This window comes from Brachypodium distachyon, chromosome 1, assembly GCF_000005505.3.
Source record: "Brachypodium distachyon strain Bd21 chromosome 1, Brachypodium_distachyon_v3.0, whole genome shotgun sequence".
Classification (NCBI taxonomy): domain Eukaryota; kingdom Viridiplantae; phylum Streptophyta; class Magnoliopsida; order Poales; family Poaceae; genus Brachypodium; species Brachypodium distachyon.
This window is the reverse complement of record NC_016131.3, coordinates 7603332-7624698: the sequence shown is the minus strand read 5'-3', so window position 1 is coordinate 7624698 and position 21367 is coordinate 7603332. Positions and strand designations below refer to the sequence as shown.

The window sequence follows — 21367 nt, the reverse complement described above, 5'->3', positions numbered from 1 at the left end:
TCTTAAGGCAGACTCGGCCATTTTGTTATCAGTTCTCAGCTGGACGTACGTGACTGGCTGGCAGTTGCTTTAAAATAAAAGATTCCAAAAGATTACAAGTATCTTGTCTCGAAACAATAGTCGCATCGCGTGGGTTTGCAATTTTGCCATTAGGGTGCAAAGACCGTTTTGGTGGTGCGTGTCGTTGTCGCCCGTTGTTCCTTCCTGGCGTACGCAGACCAGGATAGTTATTAGCAAGCGGGCCCACCGCGCACGCTGGTGCTTACATACAAAGGAGCTGCTCGTTGTAGAAACCCATCGAATAATCCTATGGACGATCGAGCTGGCTGGATAAAGCGCCGCGGCTCGGGAGGGTGTTGGACGCGAGCGAGTCGGTCCGGCGCGGTGGGCTCGTCAAGTCGCGCCGGAGTTCGAATCGCGCATTTTTAATCGGCACACGGGTTCGATCAGAGGCAATGTCCGAGACACGCCAAGTCCAAAGAGAAACAAGCAGCAGAGATTCCAAGTCCAGGCACAAAAAGGAAACAAGAGACTCTCCCGAGTTCAGTGAAGATTGCGGATCGAGACAACACAACTAGTTGCGTGCTCGGCGGCCGCTACATTCTGATAAGCCGTCTGTTCGCCGGACTCTGTTGGCTCTCTACGGTACGGGACTGACTATAGATCAAGCAAGGGGATGGCCGGCGGCTCCGTGGGACACGGCGTCGGCCCGCGCGCGAACTAGTCCGGCGCGGCGGGCTCAACATTGCTATATTGTATATATCTTGTAAAAGCGCCGAGTTGGAATTAACGGACACTCAATCCCTCAATCATTAGACATCTCAGGACCAGCAGCCATATACCCCTCCGTCTCAAAATAAGTGACATGAGTTCACGTTACTTGTTCCGGAACGGAGTGAGTACACGATCGTCCGCACGGGCACGGCAGCGGCTAGCTGAATAGTACTGGTAGCTGATGAATCAGGACGCCGTGTACCCTGCACGCTACAGAGAAAACGCACGGGGTACGTCAAGTACGTGCACGGCCGCACAACGCGGACGAGTAGGTAGTAATCACGTTCTGACGGGTCTGTTCTCTTCCGCGCAATACTCACCACCTTTTCCAGGATACGCAGGAATCGTGTGCATCTGCAACGAAACGTCATCAACGGGCGTACGTAGTGGCTGACGTGCAGTTATCCACACCGCCGCACAAGAATAGGACGACGCGACGTTGTACGAGAGTCAAAGGACGTGACGTCGGCTTCGCCCGTCGAATTTAACCTGGTACACTTTCGTCAGCACATCAGCTGTTGATCATATTTTTATCATTCCTAATCACCGTTAATCCATTTCATCGTACACAAATCGTACGACCATCTATCGACCTTAGCTAAATAATCAGGGAAATCGTCAACAAGAAAGAAAGAAAACAACATATGAATGCCTCAACAGCGTGTGCAAAAATGGTATGCTACTCTGGAGGGCAAAGCTTGAGGAGCAATTCCCAAGCAGTTGATGGTGCGAGATGTACAGAACCTTGGGTTAGAACCATAAATAGAAGTGCACAAGGTTCAACAATAATCACACCATGTACAACATGACAACCCTATTCCTAGAAAATGGGTTTCAAAAGCATCTAACCAAATGGCCGGTTACGTTGGGGCCAGAAATAGACAAAACCGAAAGTTACATTACACCACGACACAGGCCGGGCATTTGTAGTACAGGGAGCAAAGACCATCCCAGCGGTGCTGCCTCATAATTGGTTTGAATCAGGTTCGCGCTTGAAATTTGAAATTGATCGGTTCTGTGAGGTGGCCCAGTAGAACGTTTTCCATATTGCCCATCAAAACTTTCATGGTGCTTAGGTGCCAACACAAGTGTCAGGGCACTTAGTATAGTGCAAACATGACGATCCAATAGCAACCATGTCATGATGAAATTGGCTCGTAAGGAAAAGAAAGCCACGGGTGTTTCAATGCTTCTAGGGCACTCGGACGCTTTTTTGGATTTACCTCGAGGAGGTATGAAACAAACTCGATGAAACCTTGGTCAGCCATGGGCAAGCGGTGCCGCAATGATGTCTTCTTTGGAATCAAGTATTCAAGCCTGCTACTTTCCTGAAGCGCAATCAATTGCAACTTATTACAGAAATGATAATTTTTTAGCAGAATCTGGCAAAATCAGGCGTGTAGAGTAAAATTGAAACACCGAGTGAGGGGTTCATACCTGATTTCTTTCATACAACATGTGGTTCTTTGTGAAATATTTGTAAGTATCACGCCCCTGTGCAAGCATAGCTTGTTCTATGGAACCGATGATGCCCATCACACGTGCAAGTAATGTCGCAGGAGAATCATTTTGAAAAAGAACCTGAAGAACACAGATCATTCAAAAAGATTAGCTAACATATCCTACACGTGCAATCGATAGGTGTATAACAAGAAGAATACAAAAAAGTTCAATACACAAGAAAATTTCCCCAATGATGCTTATGAGTTACATATTTTTCTAATCGACTTTTCTCTTTACGGCCCCAGTCCTGTTTTTATCACTATCAGCATGGACATACCTTTATTAATGAGGCAAGGAGTTTTCGAACTGCCTTGTTTTCTACAAGTGTCATGTTGTTATCAATATAGACCAATGAGTACTAAATGTATGTTGCTTGGTTAAGACATAAGAAGAGAGAACAAACAACAGTGTGCCCAAATTAAAGTTCTCATTTTATTTGATTAACCTCCATTTTGCATTGCATGCTTAATGACCATAATTCTAACTGCTAAGAACTGTAATCATCGGTGTGTGATAACTACTTACATTCCCAGTGCAGAGCTCTGCTAGAATACATCCAAGTGACCATATATCTATCTTTTTGTCATAAGGCAGACCCAGTATAACCTCAGGTGCACGGTAAGATCGTGATTGCACATACGAGCACAAATGATCAGTCTCAAAACAGCTACTGCCAAGGTCAATGACCTTCACTTCACATCTGCTATAGCTCTTTACCAGTATGTTCTCTGGCTTCAAATCACAGTGAATAAGACCAAGTCGGTGGAGAAACTGCAGCGACTCCAGACACTGGATAGCTATTGACTGCACAAAGGGTCCGCCAAAGGAGAATAGATCAATTACCGACATGAGAGGTTGATTTATGTCCAATTACTCGGTGAAAGCATTGAATTGATGTTAATGGATCGATCAATTACGACATGAACTCAGTGAAAACATTGAATAGACACTAATGGATGTTGTAGTGTAATCATACCTGCAATCTTGGCATCGTGAAGTAAACTTCGCCTCCTGATTCTCTATTAAACTTTTGAAACTCATACAAATTTGCTTTCAGAAGTTCGCAGACTATCAACAAATGCTCCTGAAAACAAATACTTGAACTAAGTTCTACAGAAAACAGAACTGACTTCAGTACAGGATGTCCTGACCTAAATTTGACAAATGTAATGACTGAAAGTGTCCAAGGATGGCGACCAATTATTCTAAATAATCGACTTCACGGAGAATCTCGAAGCATTTTTTTCGGCCAAATAAACTAACTTGCAGCTCTCCACAGTATCAACAAATAATGATCCAATGATGTTCGAAATATGGGCAACAGCAAACATGCCAGATATCGGTAGAAGATGTAAATTCTTAGATAATTTGGCAAACTTCAACTATTGCAAACACCAACAAATATACCCATTCTAATGGTAAAATTGTACAACGATCTCCAACCATGCCTTAATGCGCAGAACCATGAAATGTTAGTCTACATAACAAGGCATGTAAAAAACACCAGCAAATACATCCATTCTAATGGATCAAATTGTACAACGATCTACAACCTTGCCTCAACACATAGAAACTATGAAATGTTAAGTCTAGCTAACAAAGCATGTAATCAATGTCAAGATAACTGGTCTGGAGGAAAGGTTTATAGGGAAAAGGAGAGCAACAGTCGAATGAATGAAATAATGTATAAAAAATAATAATATCAAGAGCAGATCAACAGAGATATTCAGTGCCAAAATATGTTTCTAAGAAATCCTCAATTTCACAGTTAAATAAGGCACAATAGATTTATAGAAACATTAAGATCCCAAATGCACCATAATGTAATGTTAATGTGTGTTGCCTCAGTGAACTCAATGATATTGCATATGCCATTACTGAAGTAGAAAAAACTGATAAATTACATGTTCCACGGGAGCTAAATAACACTGAAAAAGGATTGGCAGAAGATAAAAGCTTATATTTACCCGATAGTAGAAGTAATCATACAGACGCAAAAGGTGGTACTTGTCAGCAGGGTCATGCTTGTTAACATACTTCAGAAGCTTGATCTCATCAAGGCTCTGGTCGAAAAAATCTTTGTTGTTCTTTATGATTTTAACACATACATCCATTCCAGTGTGCAAATCATGTGCCTGGATAGCTTTGCTGAACGCTGCGGATCCCAAATACTCCGTGACATGGTAACGGCCAGCAATTACAGAATTGAGAACAACATGGAAATTTTTGTCTTCTTCAAAGCCAGTTCTGTAAATGTCAACAGGAGATAATATCAGAACAAACAAATATCTTTATACAGAAATGGAGAATTGTTGTTCCACTGTAAACACAAACACCAGCACGGATAGAGAACCAGGTCTGGCCATTTCCCTTTAAGCTTTAACCTAAATCAGGATCAGGAAAGAGCAATCAAGAACAAAAAAGGGTACCTGTTTTTCCTATGCACAATCTTCAGATTGAAGGTTTCAAATTCTTCCTCCTGGGCCTTTATCTGCCTTACTTGTTCTTGCAATGCTGCTGCTTCCTCATCGTCTAATGTTGTTCCAGTCTCCTCTTCTTGTGCATCATCTAGTTTGTGATGGCGAGCAATCAGTGTTTCCTCCACTTCATCATAAGCATTATTCAAAGCAGATGATGCACTTGAATTTCTTGATCTAACAACATCAGAAGTCATTTCATCTCGAGAGCTCCTCAGGGAAGACTCACTGTTCTTTTTCTTCCATGTGGCAAGTGTGTCATCTGATACTGTGCCATTTTGACAATCATCAGGATCGTTAATTGAATACACATCATCCTTCTTTGACCATGAAGATTTAACATCGGATTCAGTATTTTTTCCAGAATGCAATGGTGGGGGAAAAGAAAATCCAGCATCACCAAAGGCTGCTCCTGGTGGTAGATTGCCCTTCTGGGTATCATAGTTCATTTGGTCATGTTTTGCTCCATTCACATTTAGCCTTTTCTTTTCGGTTTCCTGCTGAGAGTGTCTCTTTCCACTAACACTCACATTACTTTCATTGAAGTATTCTATGTCTCCTTCACTGCTTCCTCCAATCAGACTTTCACGTACTTCACTGCCAATGTCAGCAGCATCACTGCTTATACCAACACCAATTGATCTGACTGAACCATGCTGATCATCCTCAACAAAAGGGTCATCGGGGTTAGGCCGTTCAGAATCATTAAGGAACTTTCCATTTCCTAACATGCCTAATTCACTGTTCTGTGAAACAAAACCCTGCCAGACTGGCTCAGAGTGCATCAAATTTAATTCTTCTGGGTCCAAAAGTTGACCATCATACTGCGCTATCATATCATTATCAGGAATCCCATGTCCTATTGGCCCCTCTGAAGTACCTATCTGAGCAATGTTCTTCCCATGAAAATATTGCTCACCAGATATGTATGAATCCTCCTCAACAAATGATTGGTCGTCGTCATCATCCTTCGTGGGACGATCATGTCGATCAGGTGCACTCGTGTGACCAGTTACCTTCTCATTATCACTAGGATAGTCAATCTCATGTGCCAGAAACCAGGTTTCATCCTCAATTGGTTGTCGGGTGTAGCCAACATCGTCGTCATCGTCATACTCATCAGAGTCCCAATACTCATTATTTGGATACTCAAAATCATCACCCATTGTTCGAAAAATCATGTCAGAAGTATCCTCTGCAATACCTTGACTCACAGATAACCAACTATTGCCGCCAATTGTTCGTCTTCCACCTGAATGTGTAAACATATAGGTCAAACCTTAAGTTTAAACAATCAGACAAGCTCAAATAAGATATACCATACCATACAGTGGCTTTGAAGCATGTAAATCACTGGTAAAGATTCTCAAAAAAAAAAAAACTGATATAGTTTCACTATTTTGTCTTCAAGGTTGAAGCAAACAATATAGATAGTCGTTGCCAATTGGCATATCAAAATTATCAAAGATGAAATTTCATGCAAGACTGAGTTCTAAATAAAAAAAAATCTCACATAGGATCAACAAGCAAATGGGAAATGACAGCTAAATATTCCTTTAGAAAAACAAGGATGAAAACAAAAATTTAGAAGTATGGCATATGAGAGCCTCGGCAAAATATTTTACAAGTAGGAGTATATATGCTCCAAAACACAGATGCCCTTGAAATATATAAGAAAAAGGACTCTTAGTTTACTCACGTGATAATGCCATCAAAAAAGGCATAACCAAAGGGTCTGACGCATAAATGCATTTAGTTATGTGTATGCAGCATTTCAAATGAAAAGAAATCAACAAGCACAGTAAGTATCCAAGTAATATGTCTTCCAAACAACGTCAACAAAAAAGATAGCATATGACTCCAAATACAAGCATCATTTTAGGTCTGAAAATGTGAATTGTTTTCCTTCGTCACAATGAAGCTCTCCAGACAAGAAAACGCATCATACAAGCTGCTTCAACTGATGTCCTTGCGCCCTATCAAAGGCACGTACGATATGAATCAAATGTAGAGTTTCTCAAGCATAGTGTCATACAGAACAAAGATCACACTTTTGGTCTGGACTCTGGACAACTTCCAGGTACAGAAGAGTGTTTTATCTCTCAATAAACAATTGAAAGGAAAAACAAACAACTTTGGCAGACACCAACACCAAATAAACCTATACGCTTTACAAAAGGATATAAAACATAATTACTCTAGAATAATTACTTCCCCGAACAACAAAATGCACAATGGCTACAAGTTCATCAAGTTCTAAGCAAATCATTGAAGTCACAAGAGACTTCTCAGCTTCTACAATTCTTTGTAATGTTCACACAGAAAAAAGAAATAAAATATCTTGAACTAGCATCTAAACATTCATCTTCCTCATAAAACAGAAGGAACAAATCCTATTAGACAATCTAATGTTGTATTCTAAGGGGCATGTATGAACTACACTTTGGCAGGTTCTGTAGATAAAGAAAATAGAACAGGTTTCATAGATAATTTGATGAAAATATGAAAACATAAAGAATGAGATAGGATATGTCCATATAGCAATGTGCTGTGCCGCTCGAAAATGAGATAGAATCAACTTTCAGCTTGTGTTGCTAATAATAAAATGAGCATGTTGCCATCTCACAATTAAACTCCTAAGCGACATACCTGATGATGTTATGTCCTGGCCAATGGGAACATTAAGATAAGACCCGATCATAAAGACGTGGTCAGCGCTAGGGTCATTGGTGCCAGATTCATGATGATCGATCTTTTCCTCCCAGTTCATATTAACAAGCTTGTCCTCAGACTTGAGCCGCACAGGAGGCAACTTCGGAAACTCCTCACGTTGGTTATTTCCCATAAGCTGCAGGTCGAAGCAACGGTCAGAAATTTGATCTACATTATTCTGGGACTTCTCGGAGTAATATTGTCTGTTCCCCTCATCAGGCTGTCTCTTTGCTGCTTTACCAGCACCATCTGCACCAATGCTCTTCTTTGTCTCTTTCCTCTCATTTACATCATGGTGTGTACTATGGTAGCTAGATGACGGGATTTCTGTTGGAAATGGAAGCACTGTCTTAACTGCATAGCCATTCAACGGCTCCTCCTTTTCTGGAACCAGATTTTTGTCACTCGAATGAGCTGGTTCACTGATTTCACTTCTCCGTGCAAGCTCAACTTTCCCCTTCCCTCTTCCAAAAGATACCTTTTGCTCCAGCACCGGACCAGGCTGTTCGGTTCCAACACCACGATCCCTCTTCTCGGCTACAAGTGCACCACGGCGATGTCTTGGCACTTCTTCTGACACCAGAAGCTCCGCCAGTTGCTCCACAGTGCTGTTGGCAATGCTAAAATTCCAAGGATACAAGTCCCCTGTATTGTTATCCTGAGGTAGGCCAATCCCCAACCCCTTCTTTTCGTCAGACCCATTCGGCAGGCCTCCAACATCAATCTCCTTTACAATAAACTCCCTTGACGAGTCGGCGCTTCTCACTGATGCAGCACCTCTCGGCCCTGCAGTGGAACCCACCTCGGAGTCTTCCTGCTCGTCATCCTCCTTGGGCTCAGTTGCACGCCTCTGCGTTGCTGACCTGTTCACATCACCCAGGCCACTGAGCTCACCAATGAGCGCAGCTTCAGCCTTGGCGAACCGGTTCTTCCGCAGGAAGTCGAGCACCAGATCGATGTTCTCCGCCATGGTTCCCTCCAATATCAGCTAACCCAGAAGGAAAACCTAGTAAAATGCCTACCACGAAGTCCACGACCGCTGGGAAGCTAAAGGCTTCGCTTTTTAGAGCCCAAAAGCCAGCCGAATCAGCCAAATCGAAGCTTCAAACCCGCCCGGAACTTGCGAGGACACCCAATGCCGCGGCGCAGCCACCCGCAGATCGGCGCAGCACGTCGCCACTCCCTCCAAAACCCCACAAATCGAGGCCGAGAGCTCCCCCGAGCGGCGCTTCCGCAGCAAGAAGAAGAACCAATCCCTAGGCGAAACGAAACCGCAGACGCCGCTCAGCGCAGCGAGCAAAAGCACGAATCAGCAGGAGCCCGGGCGCGCAGGGCGACCCGTGAAACGCGGAAACCCTAGCCAACGTCTCCTCACCCCAGTCCGGCGCGAGAGAGGGGAGGAGGCGGAGCAGCAGGCAAGGGCAGAGAAGGGAGGGAGGAAGGCAGGGACGGCAGGGGCCTGCGCTCAGCGTGGGCCGGCGCGCAGCAGATCGAGAGCAGGGAGCGCCCTTGCGGATCCGGCGGCGGCGAGGCGGCGGCGGCGGAGGCGGGGAGGCATTGGGGGTGCGGTAGGGTGGGAGGGGGATCAGGGCGCGGCCGGCGTGGCTGGGGACAGCATATGCGGAGTGGTGGTGCTGTGGTAAGAACGGAAAGAGCGAGGAAAAGAAATGTTTTTTTCTGTCTCTCTCCTGCCCCCAGATTTTCTTTTCTCTTTCGTTTCGGCTCTTTTGTGGTTTTCGATCGGGAGATTGGGGAATGGGATCGAGGGATTTGTGGGGGGAGAGATAAGCCTCCCCTGTACGCTGTACGCTGCAATTGGGCGTTCGTTCAAAATTGGTCCGTCCTAGTCCTCCATGTGACCGTTCGGCGGCCGGCCGGCACCTTTCCCTCATTGATCTCGCATATGAATTTTCCCCTAAAAAAGAGTCTCCAAGGTATCTCGTTGCAAAGTGCATATTTGCTAGGACTGCACTTAATGTTTTAAATAAAAAATATGTTTTAAAAAGGTTCTATAAAAATGTGATTTGAAACCAAAGTTATACAAAATTTTTTGTGAATGTTCCCCTTTGGCAGTATGAAATGAACGAGCACTCACTGATGCGGGAGGAGAAAAAGGTGGAATAGAAAAGATGGCACGTGATGGCGATGGTAAATGATGCCCAACTTCGCTCGAGACCGATGGTTGATTGGGTTTAGGCAGTGTGACGACGCCAACGAGAAGGGGGTTGAGGCGGAGAGGATCAAAAGAAAGAACTAACAGGTGGGGTGGGGGATGGCAACAACAATTTGGGGGATGGCAATATCAAAAAAATGAAAAGGCTTTCGTTCCCTAAGGTGACTCCTAGCTCCCACCAAATTGTACAGTCCTCGCAACACCAAACTCACACACGTAGCATTTTTTGTATGTATATAACATTATTGCAACTTTTTCACCATAACTGCCGCAAAAGGCATTCAAACTAAACCACAACATTCCAAACAAGGGCACGAAGCAATTGTTTTAGTACATACAACAAGTCCTCATTTTGTCGCAACAACAACGCCAAAAAGTAGGTCACAACACACGCAACAGGGAAACCGAACACATGCATCATGCAAAAAAGAACACATGCAACATATATAACAAAAATACGTTTGAAGCATATGTTCAAACCACAAGAAGTCTGCAGTGATTGCAATATCTCGCTCATGTGTCCACTGCAGATGACAGACATGCTCAAAGCATATCGGAACAACCTTCGCATCATCAAAAATCTCACATCGTCTAGTCTTCCATCATCAATAATAGAGGCACATGACTTCACAAATAATTCGGACTCGCGGACCATGAATCTGGCTTGCTCGGAGCTAGATAAGGTGACCATGAAGAAATATGAAAACAAGTAGCTGAGAAAGAGGAGTCGTGCAAGAGGGAGCTTCCCGGAAGAGATAATTGACAAGCAGATGCAAGAAAGCAGACATGGCTAATAAACTCCTAGGAAAAAGAGTAGACGTAGGGGAGACAAAAGCCTGAAGAGGCCGTCTGATGCTCGTGACTCGTGAGGGAGTGAATCGTGTTGGGACTCAAAACATGTGACGGTCATGAGATTTATCAGATGACTACGCTCCCGCCATACGCCGCTTGGGGATGCATCGTGTGGATTTTATTTCTCATCAAATAATAAGTTTTCTTAAAATATTTACGAGTAGAGAGAGTGGTTTATTCTGGCTGAGAAGGGAAGGATCTCTTGACCTGATCCTAGAGAGAGTGGTCTATTGTGGCTGAGAAGGAAGGATCTCTTGACCTGATCCTACATGCTGAGAGTAGCTCTCTTGATTAAACTATTAAAATCCATTTCAGGTCACAGTTTAGAATAAAGTTACGTGCCGTCTTCATTCTTGTTTAATGAACTTATCCGTATTTTAAACTAGTCGTACCAACGTCCTACCTTTCGGTTCGTTGAGTGGCCCATTAGTCAAACCATCCTGTGATTAAGTATATTACACATCGGAAGGGACGACAGTTGAACTGTCCCATTTTTTCAACAATAAATAGCAGGAGAGGCTCTTTTTGTTGCTGCCTTGTGTGGTTGGGAGGACTGCACTTACAGAAAAAACATTAGGGCCACAACCAAATCAATGCCGGACGAGAGCCAAGCCGGGGAATCATCCTGTGCCACAAATCGGTACACGTTCCTCCCTTCCTGCACTTCCCTGCTTTAAACGGCAACATGATAAATAGGAGTAGGAGTAAAGCCGGATGCATATGACATGAGATGCCAACAAAATTATCCAAGGACGCGTTTGCAAAAAAGGAATTTGTTGGAGGGAATTAGAGAAATGAATAGAAATTCGAGCAAATTTTACTCGGTAAACGATGGATCGACCATTTTACCGTTCCTGTATCTGTTCCCAGTCGCGATCGCCGCCGCCGCCGTGATCGGTCGGTCCTCCGGCCAACCGGCGCACTTGCTTGCCTGAGCACCGCCGCCACGGATGGCTCACAAACTAGCGCTGCAGCATTGGCTCTAACCGGTTAGTTCTCTTGCCTCAAACGTACGCCATGCTTATGGTACTGACGTGCGAATGTTTGCGCTTGCTGAGATTCTGAAGAAAAAGAAGAAGAAGAAGACAGAAACAATGGCATGGTGACGCAACTCTTGCTGACATGAGATACGGAGACTTGTTGTACTCCTCTCATGTCCTTTCTGACTTTGTGAGTTTTCTTTTTCGAGAACCTGACTTTATGAGTTTGTCTATTGTGGCTTTTAGACTTTAGTAGCCCCTCTACTGCCTGAAGATTATTCTGCACTTCTGCTCCTATGCATGTGTTTCCATTGTAATCACAGAAAAGAAGAGAGAAATAGCTGACGAACGTTGTCCGCAGATGCAAGAAATGGAATCACACCGATATATATTTACCCCTTTTGTAGATTTCAGGCCTGAGTGAACTTGGCATGAGCTTGCTACTGATAGATCACAGAATAGAGAAACATATGACGCTCTGATGCTATCAGGAATTCAGGATGAATAGCTTCATATTGGATGGTGCTACTGTTTAAGCAAAAGGAGTTCAGAACAGACACCAAACAATTTGCAGTATTGTTGGTCTAATGTCCAGGAATCAAAATCTGTAATACAAAATTGAGCACTCTTTTATAGCAGAATTCTTGTACTTGTTGTACTCCCTCCGACCCATATTACTTGTCTCAAATTTGCCCAAATATGAATGTATCTATGTTTAAAAAGCGTCTAGATACATGTAATATTTCGACAAGTAATTTCGATCGGAGGGAGTACTGAAATATGCAACTGAGGCCAGCATTTACCGGGATGTAATTTTATTCCCAGAGGAACACTTTCTGAAATGCATTGAATTCACTTCAGAATCTGGCCAATTCCAGAATCCAAAATATGATCCAAGGTGGAGCAAATTAGTAGCTAGCCAGCAGCATTTTTCAGCATTGTGTGAGGACGGAGACCAAACTGCAGGTACATCTACACCCTTTATTGATTTGAATTTAAACTTGAAACTTACACAGTACAATGACAGAAACATAACACATCTGAATTACATAACCAAACTGCACCACACAGCCTTTACCCTGTCAAGCAACCCTACAAGCCAACCATCCATGTTTCTGCATTCCATCCTCCCCACAAGATGTCAGTATGGCTCATGGTTATCCAATTGAAACTGAAAGAGAGCTGCATGAAGAGGAGAGCAAAATTCTTCAGAAAAGGGCTAAAAACGAAAATATTTTTAGGACAAACACATACATGGAACAAGGTCTAGTAGATATTTCAATGCACAGAAACTGAATCAACCATTTTTTTGTTGCTTTTCTGTATTATACAATAAAATATATGGAACCAGAAAAATTCCTCCTCTTCAATGATAAAGCTTTTACCATCAACACTAACTAAGGAGAATGTGGTTATTGAAACGAATTGGTATGTGGAAATATCCTATCCTTAGTCCTTCATTCAATGGCGTATCCATAACCAATTAGGGAAAATCTGATTTTTATCATAACGTAGGCATTAGCCGTGGGTTTCGCAGGTACTGTTTTGTAGTGTCAACACAATGGAGGCATGGGCATGATCAAGAAAGTAACGGAAGATGCACAGCTAGCAGTTGTAACAAAAGAAACACAGCGGGGTAGATATGTTAGAGTTAGAGCTCTAGAGTTATTTCACATACCATCTGATGACCATTTGTCGCACACTGGCTACTTCGTCATTGTCCAACTGCTGTTGGAGCCGAAGCAAGTTCCATGGTGAGGATGAAGGTTGACACGCCAGCTTCCCTTAGATGATGAACATCGCCATTCATGAGCCTCAACAGGTTTCTAGAAACTAGGAGGCTTTGGCCCTCCTCTGACTGCTGCGTGTTGTCCTCCTCAAACATTTGCGCCATTAGCTCTGCAGGGACCCCTAATCCCTGGTGCTTGATCCTGAAACCCAAGACAACAGTAAAGGCCATTGAGAATTCATACTCAAGACTCGTCAGAAATTAACAAGCGTATGAGCGCAAATGGAATGGTCAATGTACCTAAGTTCTAGGTCGATAAGATGAAGATTATCTCCGATGCTTTTCTTTGTCAGCTTGGAAGAAATCTCAACAGAACCTCCGACAGGAGAGAACTTCACTGAAACAAATAGGAAGTCAGAGAGTATCTGCTGGAGTCGAATACCATCTCCATAGACTGATTGCTTCATAAATCTCTCTGGCAAGTTGCAGGAAACTCTGATCCCTTTTCCCTGGCAGGCTATCAGTACTTGGCTTACAGCAGCCACCACCACATCTTGCAACACAAATTCAACCATCTCCAAATCCAAGCAACTAGACCTGTAGCCACAATGAGGAAAAAAATAATGTTACTTCTTACAGATAATTATAATAACAAGTTATTTATGCAAATAGTAACTCACAATATAAATGTAAGCTTGAGCAGTAAGTGGAACAATACTGACTAAGTTTCACAAGTTGTGTACATGTAACTATATTTCCTGTTCGATTTTAATAACATTAGACAACAACATCAATCTACTTGGTCTGCAAACTGACAAAAATAGCGATAGCTAAAAGTAAACAAGAATCAAATAGAACAATGCAGAAGATTTGGCAAGAAGAGTACTTTTCAGTGATGTTATCTTGATCCAAGTCTGCAAGTATCTTGTTTAGCTGGTGGTGACAATTATCTGCTACGTGGATCTGCTTCATCTGCTCTTCATTCAAATCTGTGTTCTTCAGTGCTTTCCTAGAGTAAAGCATGCCTGAGAGAGGGTTGTTGATTGCATGTCTCATGTAGGAGAAAGCCTTCAGCTTTCTTAGTGACGTCTGTTCCGAGGCTTGCTGCACATGTAGTGCATGTTGAAGCTCATGACTAGCAACTTGGATAAAACAGAATACTCCAGTGATGAGACCACCTGCATTTTCTTTTCTGTTCGCTGATAGAAGACACTCAATGTACTTCCCATTTCGGTCGAAGAAGCCGAATGGAGCCTTGTCTGTTTCTTCGCCGGCTAATGCACTGTTGATAAGAACACAGAGACTTATAAATGCATCTTTGTTCTTCAAAAGGCAGGAGGCACTGCTACTATCGAACACTTCACCGAGAAGCATCTTGTCGACTACTTCATCTCTGTGCCACCCAGTCAGCATGGTCATTGCAGTATTCCACTCAGAACACCACCCAAATTCATCAGTACCAAATATAGGAGGAATGAGTGGGTTCGGGTTGTGAATGATGGCCTTGTAGTCTCCCTCAATCCGAGTAAACTTGTCCATCACCAACTTATGGACAGTCATATCTTGGGCTACAAAGCACACCCCAACAACATGATCATGAAGGTCCCGGCTGGCACAAGCATTCACAACCAAGATAACAGGACCATCCTCCCTCTTTGGGCCATGAGTTTTAACCTCAAATCGAACTTCTTTCTCTTCTTTGCCTGGTTGATCAATGAAATAGTTAGAGACCAATGCACTATATTATTAAGTTATGAAGTGTAAATTGCGTAAGCGGTGATCAAAGGCCGAACGGTTCACAGACAAAATTTCAAATCAAATTTTGAATTTAAAAACACAAAATACAAAAAAAGGCTGAGATAATTTGTTGGGTGAGCCCATTTACCATGGGGGGCGGTAAAAATGGTCACCGGGCAGCAACCAAAATTACCGAACGGTAAATGCGGTGATGCAGTAACCAGTTAGGTTCAACACACAATATACTTATTTTCAAAAAAGAAAAAACAAATTGGCTCAATAAGAAGTTAAATTAAAATTCGGGCGTAAATAGAGAAAAAAAAACTATTCCAGAAGAAATGTACTCACCCTGCAAAGCTAGATATAGCATCCTCTGGACAACAGGTACAGAAGATTCCTCCACAAGGGTAAGTATGTGCCTTCCTATAGCATCATCAACTCTTAGACCAGTCAACTCTGCTGCTTTCTGATTCCACCCGTTGATCAATCCATTGCCATCTACTGCCAAGATTGGAACGGTTGCTGTTTCCATTAGACGAACCATTTCACTTGTCACCGCCTGCAACTCAGCAAGCCCATCAAGTTTTAGATCACCAATCTGGTTATCTAAACTAGCTCCCTTGGTTGCCTTGATGCCATCATTCAGTGCCCCTCGAAGTATAAGTTGCAACGAGTGAATAGCATCCATCTCATAGTCACTCCACGACAAACTCTTCATCTTGACAACTTCAAGGAATGCCTTGAAAGACAACCTAGGGTGCATCCTCCTGCCATCATCCATGTCTGATGGATCATGCTTTGCACCGCCCCATTTGATTTCAGCAGCTGTGTGTGACCTGAACCAAAAAAGAATATCCCTGGAATTGATCTTAGCCACTGCCATTCCACAAATCATATCACCAAGAGCAGAAGCTCCTGGATACCCAGCATCATGGAGGCTCTCAGTACTCAGGCCAGTGGAATCCCTGTGAACTTCTGACAGCCACGAGGCAATATCACGTATCTGAGACTCTGTTGGAGCATCACGTAGGCGCCATACTTTGTCCCCATGCAAAAGAGCAGCACCATCACATTTGACTAGGTCCATGACATTGGGTGTCCCTGATATGATAGTCAGGGGAGAGGCCTCTCTGAACAGCATGTCAGATAGAATTGTTTGCATCCTCAGTATGCTCTTCTCACGTAACTGGTTCTCTAATTCAAACTCTTTGTTGACGTGGACAGCAAACACCTGTGCTAAGAACTCACAAGCATACCGCAACGGAAAAGGGACATATCTGGGACTCTCATGGTGGCAAACAAGGAGACCCCATAGTTTCTTCTTCTTCTGCTGTTGTGCTGGTTGTTCAGCCTCGACTTCATCATCCTCTTCATTCTCATTAACCACAACAGCCATGACAAGGGATGCAATCGAGTTCATGTTCTCCATATACTGAAGATGACAACTGTGTGGTGCCCTGAGTGCTGAACCACACAAGCTAATATCAAAGGGGAGTGACTCATCTTCAACGATCTTTATCGATCTCGCACGGCAATCACAAATCATCCGTACTTTGTTCTTCATGAAAAGAAACCTGGCTGCTTGAGGAATATCAGTGGCTGGATAGTGCAGGCCCAGATAAGGCTCAAGACCAGGCTTGGTGATCTCGGCAAAGACCTCACCGTGGTCATCTTCATGGAACTTGTAAGCCATAACCCTATCATACCCTGTAAGATCAAAGACTTCCTTGACCACAGTATTGCATAGTACTTCCATGCTTCCACCTGGCAGTGACTGAATCTTGGAGATTGCTTTGGCAGCAAGCTTGTAAGACTGCAAAGCCCCAGCAGCAGTGGCAGGAAATTCTGTAGGCTTCACAGGCTCAAAGTCTACCACCAGACAACCAGTTGCCCGATGAACAATGGCATAGAAAGGCTTGCCTGAGGTCTTGCACTGAACTAGGATAGGATTCAGCAAAGAAACATCAGCAAATCCAAGTGCCTTGTGCAGTGCCGTGGCACCTTGGTCAGTGAAAAGAGACCGTACGTTGGTGCCAATGCCTAACCTTGGGGGATCATCAACACTTGGGACTGCATGGCTGACCATTGTAAGCATTTCCGGAGCGTTCTGACTGAACGCGATGACATTGAAGCTCTTCTCATCTAGGGCCAACAAGCAACCAAATGATTGGATCATCTTTCCTTTCTGAATGTGCTGCAAGTAGGCTATGACCTTCTCAGATCGTCCTTGCTGCTCAGGTGGAGTGTTCCGTTGTGCTTCAACCAGCTTTGAGTAGTTGAAAGAGTCACCAGTTTCTTCATATTCAGCATTAAGTTCAGCATCAAGGGTTGTTTGAGCTAATATCCTGGCACGGGAGCTCTGGCGGGTCCTGCTCGAAGAACTGGAAGACTGAGTAGGCCTTGAGGAAGACATCTCCTGCCCCAAGTACTTCAACCAATCAACAGTCCTACCTGCTGTGTATCACTCCTGCTGAACAAATAAAATGGGAAGTGGTAAACATTAATTAGTAAAACAGAAAGGTAAAATAAATCATTAATGACATGCAAAAAACTGAGAGATGAATGTAGGCAGTCAAATATATCGAAGGAGTAAAGCCACATAATTAGGTCCACATGTTGCAGTGTAGATCAGAAACGTCAGGTCCTTGCATAAAAAGTAACCCCTGCTTTAACTACACAGAGGAAATAAGAATGGCTAAATATAAATATATGATGAACTGCTACTAGAGATGTTGTTTCTTTTCCTGTTTCCATAATGGTTAACAAATTTGGCTAAGCATTATCAGCCTAAAGACAGTACAAAGGTATTGAAAAAGACAGTACAAAGGTATAATAGAAGAAGAATAAAAAAACTCGACCTGCAAAGGGGTAAGCCACCCCCCAGGCATTTGCATTAAGAAGAAGACCTTCTCACGCAGGTCGAGAAACCCCTGCCCCATACCATACACAGCGGCACCGAAGCCCGTGTGAGAGCGGGCGGGCCTTAGGTCTATGCTTAAGGCGTGAGGCAGACGAGAGGATTTTTTAACCCCAACCTGAAATTCGCTCCCACGGGGAGTCAAACTCAGGACCTGAGGAGTGCTACTAGAGTTGTTCCTTAACCATTACGCCAAGGCCTCGTTCGCAAATAGAAGAACAATAAGCTGGAATAATGTTAGAAATGCAATTATAAACACCCTATTGCTGCCTGAAATCATAAATTTCTGCGCCAACACACACTCTTGATAGAGAAATTAAGTAATTAGCAACACATCTCCTGCAATGCCAAAAAGGCTTTGAAAGGCATTTTCTCATGCTAATGAATTATGAGGAGCTCACTACTTTGTATTCCATCAAATCACTACTTCAATGTTTTCAGAGTCGTGAGTTGGAGGTGCTTTCACAGAGGCAGATTCACTCTTTTCAAATCAATAATAACATTAGTGTAACCAGATGATATTTTTGCCAAATATTAAATCTACTGCTTGATAAAAAGAACAGCCTAACATAATATAAGAGTCATTTTTCTCGAGAAAAAGAAATGTGCCCGGAATGTTAGATTGGTACTTGTATTATTTGCAACAGTCATTGCAGAGGGTTCTTGCTTCATTTTTTACTAGTGACAATTTTTTAAGGAATTATTTGTCTTTAAAGGAACAGCCAACACTGATTGGGACTTCCAGTGATATACTTTTCTCGAGCAAAGTTTCCCTTTTATACATATTTTTCATAACGATGTGGATTTCGAGTTTTCTCGTTTGTGGCATAACAGAAGCGCCTGGGTTTCTAGCTACAGGCTACAACACAGTTCAAGAAAGTCAGTTTACAAAATTTCAGAAAACCGATGGACTGAAGCCTTGTGATCTTCTTTTTGTGTTGGGTGGTGATACTTGCTGGTATTTGTGCTTGCACTATGACTCTATGAGCTGGTATCCTCAGCAAAACCTTGTGTCACAGGCCGTTTAGGGCTTTGTCTATAAAGCCGAGCAGCAACACCTTTCCTCTAATTTACCTTCAGAAACGCAACTAAACCGGGAGGAGAACATCAAGCACTGTACATGATAAACTGAAACAAACAAAAATCACCATACCAGTTCGTGAAGATATCTACAGTTCTACACCACAAACAACCAAGCAAAGCAGATAAAAAAGAGGGTCTCGATTTCTGTAAAGCACCCTCGAAGGTCAAGAAACCGATTGAGATTCTGGTGACATTGACATGTCACATGGACAGAAATCACCAAGTACCAATAGCAACAGCAACACCTCCCTCGCCGAGGCCTCAGTACCAAATCAGCTCAGCAGAGAGATGCTCTCCTTTCACTAGTCACCCAGGGACTCCGGAAAGGGGATTCCGAACCAACATAATTGCATACCAATACGCTAAATAAGATCGTTCACTGACCCCAATAAGTAGACTATGATGCTAAGCCTGATCACAAACACATCCAAGCATACATACACGCAGCAGGAAGAAAGGGAGATCAGAGCTGAGGGAAGCGGGGAGAGTACCTGCTACGTACCGGCGGCAACGGAGATATGACGGAGCAGTTGGGGAAAGGAGCAGCCGAGCAGGAGTGGAGTGAGCTCCGGAAGCCCGTCGATGGCGATTAAGCAAATATATAAATACTGGCGCGGCGCGCGGACCCTTGCTCCGCGCCCATGACCGGCGCGGATGGGAGAGCGATGGGAGCTGTCGAGGCTTAATTGGACGCAGCTTTCCGGTCTCGGGTTGATTTGTCACTTAGTTAGATTTAAGTTTTAACCCCTGGAATTGCAGACGCTATAGAACTACTCTTTTCTCAATGGCTGCTCTTTCTCAACGGGCTGCTCAAATCTCTACCAGTTTGACATTTTCTTTTTCTTCGTGATGCTCCGCGATTTATAGAGTACTTAGAGAAGAATCGGCTCTCAGTTGACCCGAAAAACTGAGCCAAAAAAACAAAGCTAGGACCTATTTTCATTCAAGGTATTTTTTATAGCCTGTTAAAAAAAATATTGGTATTCTAAAAAAAATGCTTTCTCAGATCCATTATAAGTGCCTTGGATTTTGTACAAAGTTGTATCAGAGGGATATTTTTTATAGGTACTTTGACTGACATTTTACCGGAGAATATCATATTTCAAACAGGGCTTTGGTTTGAAAAAATAAGGTCAAAACAATAATCCCATCTATCTATTTTATGTGGAGAGTCACCTGACGTATTAGACACAACAAAACACAATGGCTCTAACCGCACACGGCGTCACAACTCTAACGGTTACACACAAGAATAAAAAGCAAATGCATACAACCATAAAGCACAAATAAGCGAAATAAAGTCTTGGCGTAACAAAAGAACGTGCACAATCTACGATGGAGGACCAATGTGCACGCTAGACCGTCATCCATGCTAGGAAAACACCTCCAACGCCAGTCGTTGCAGCTGTGTGAATGTAAAAAAAAAAAATGTCAATCTCCTGCCCATGAAGTAACGGTCATGTATGTAACCCGTATGTATAGGATAATAGGAGTATATAAACTGCAACGGAAAAATAATTGTTCGTTTGTGAAACACATACTCCCTCCGGTCGGAATTACTTGTTGAAATATTACATGTATCTAGATATTTTTTTGCACATAGATATCATATTTCGACGAATTTGAGACAAGTAATACAGGCCGGAGGGAGTATCATTTCTTCATAGCCAGTGGCGGAGCCAGCCTATTTCTACAGCCCGGACAAAACCTTTATAAATCAGCAGTTGGCTTAAGAAAAACATCTATTAAGCCTTCAAATAACTACACTGATTAGCGGTGATTTTTTTGCCGAGCCCGGGCAGCTGCCCGGGGAGGCCGGGCGGTGGCTCCGCCGGTGTTCATAGCCAAAGTGGACAACAAAGTGTCGGCCCGCCAAAATATGGGCCCTTAATTTTCTATCAACTGCATAAATGCCCACAACTAGTTCTCAAGCATATCAGGTACATTACGAGGCGGATATAAAGGATTCACAAAAAAAAAACCGAGTGGAGGTCTGGATGACGGACCATATAGAACAGACGTATTGATAGACAGTTAATAAGTGACAAATCATTTCATCCTCGAAACAGAAACGACAACTTTTAGCTCAGTTTGAGGCAGTTGAAGTGTTGAACCATGTAGCCCTAAATTTATTAAAAACTAGTGGTTACCCCGCGCGTTGCCGCGGATATTAAAGAACAATACATCTGCGTCCATGAGCAGTGCAAGAATCTGTAATACTCAAACAGCTAGAGAACAATGCATTGTGCAAATGTAATCAGGGGAGAACACTTTACAATTTGGCTAACATTTTATGAAAAAAAACATTGTGCTAAAACATATCCAAAGCAACGGCAGAATTTGACCGCAAACCAAAAAGTAGAAAATGAGAACATTAGTCATGTGCGACACCAATCGGAACAATTGCGCCGACCATCGTGGCATAGTCTA

The 21367-nt window shown here is 43.2% G+C and overlaps 2 protein-coding genes and 1 long non-coding RNA gene across 6 annotated transcripts; 1 reads left to right on the top strand and 2 right to left on the bottom strand.

Annotated features, from left to right (window-relative positions):
* Nucleotides 1-1438: 1438 nt before the first annotated feature.
* On the bottom strand, nucleotides 1439-9121 carry LOC100839568. Its single transcript, XM_003560506.4, has 7 exons — nucleotides 7404-9121; nucleotides 4707-6006; nucleotides 4245-4524; nucleotides 3254-3361; nucleotides 2803-3081; nucleotides 2212-2355; nucleotides 1439-2102 (listed from the first exon to the last, which is right to left on the bottom strand). Exons 1-7 carry the CDS (start codon nucleotides 8434-8436, stop codon nucleotides 1914-1916), a joined length of 3333 nt encoding a protein of 1110 aa, XP_003560554.1. The 5' UTR covers nucleotides 8437-9121; the 3' UTR covers nucleotides 1439-1913.
* Nucleotides 9122-9640: 519 nt separating this feature from the next.
* LOC112271157 lies at nucleotides 9641-12284 on the top strand. 2 transcript variants are annotated; one of them, XR_002964087.1, is made up of 2 exons: nucleotides 9641-11480; nucleotides 11550-12284. It is a non-coding gene; the product is annotated as an uncharacterized LOC112271157 (long non-coding RNA). The 2 variants fall into 2 exon arrangements; XR_002964086.1 differs by having other exon boundaries at nucleotides 10896-11480; nucleotides 11559-12284.
* Nucleotides 12285-12428: 144 nt separating this feature from the next.
* Nucleotides 12429-19645, bottom strand: LOC100836209 (phytochrome A type 3). 3 transcript variants are annotated; one of them, XM_003560500.4, is made up of 6 exons: nucleotides 19429-19645; nucleotides 15286-17407; nucleotides 14087-14903; nucleotides 13501-13797; nucleotides 13150-13402; nucleotides 12429-12653 (listed from the first exon to the last, which is right to left on the bottom strand). In XM_003560500.4, exons 2-5 carry the CDS (start codon nucleotides 17348-17350, stop codon nucleotides 13186-13188), a joined length of 3396 nt encoding a protein of 1131 aa, XP_003560548.1. In that variant the 5' UTR covers nucleotides 17351-17407; nucleotides 19429-19645; the 3' UTR covers nucleotides 12429-12653; nucleotides 13150-13185. The 3 variants fall into 3 exon arrangements, with proteins under 3 accessions (XP_003560548.1, XP_010230771.1, XP_014752298.1); XM_010232469.3 differs by having other exon boundaries at nucleotides 15286-17404; XM_014896812.2 differs by having other exon boundaries at nucleotides 19440-19645.
* Nucleotides 19646-21367: the final 1722 nt, after the last annotated feature.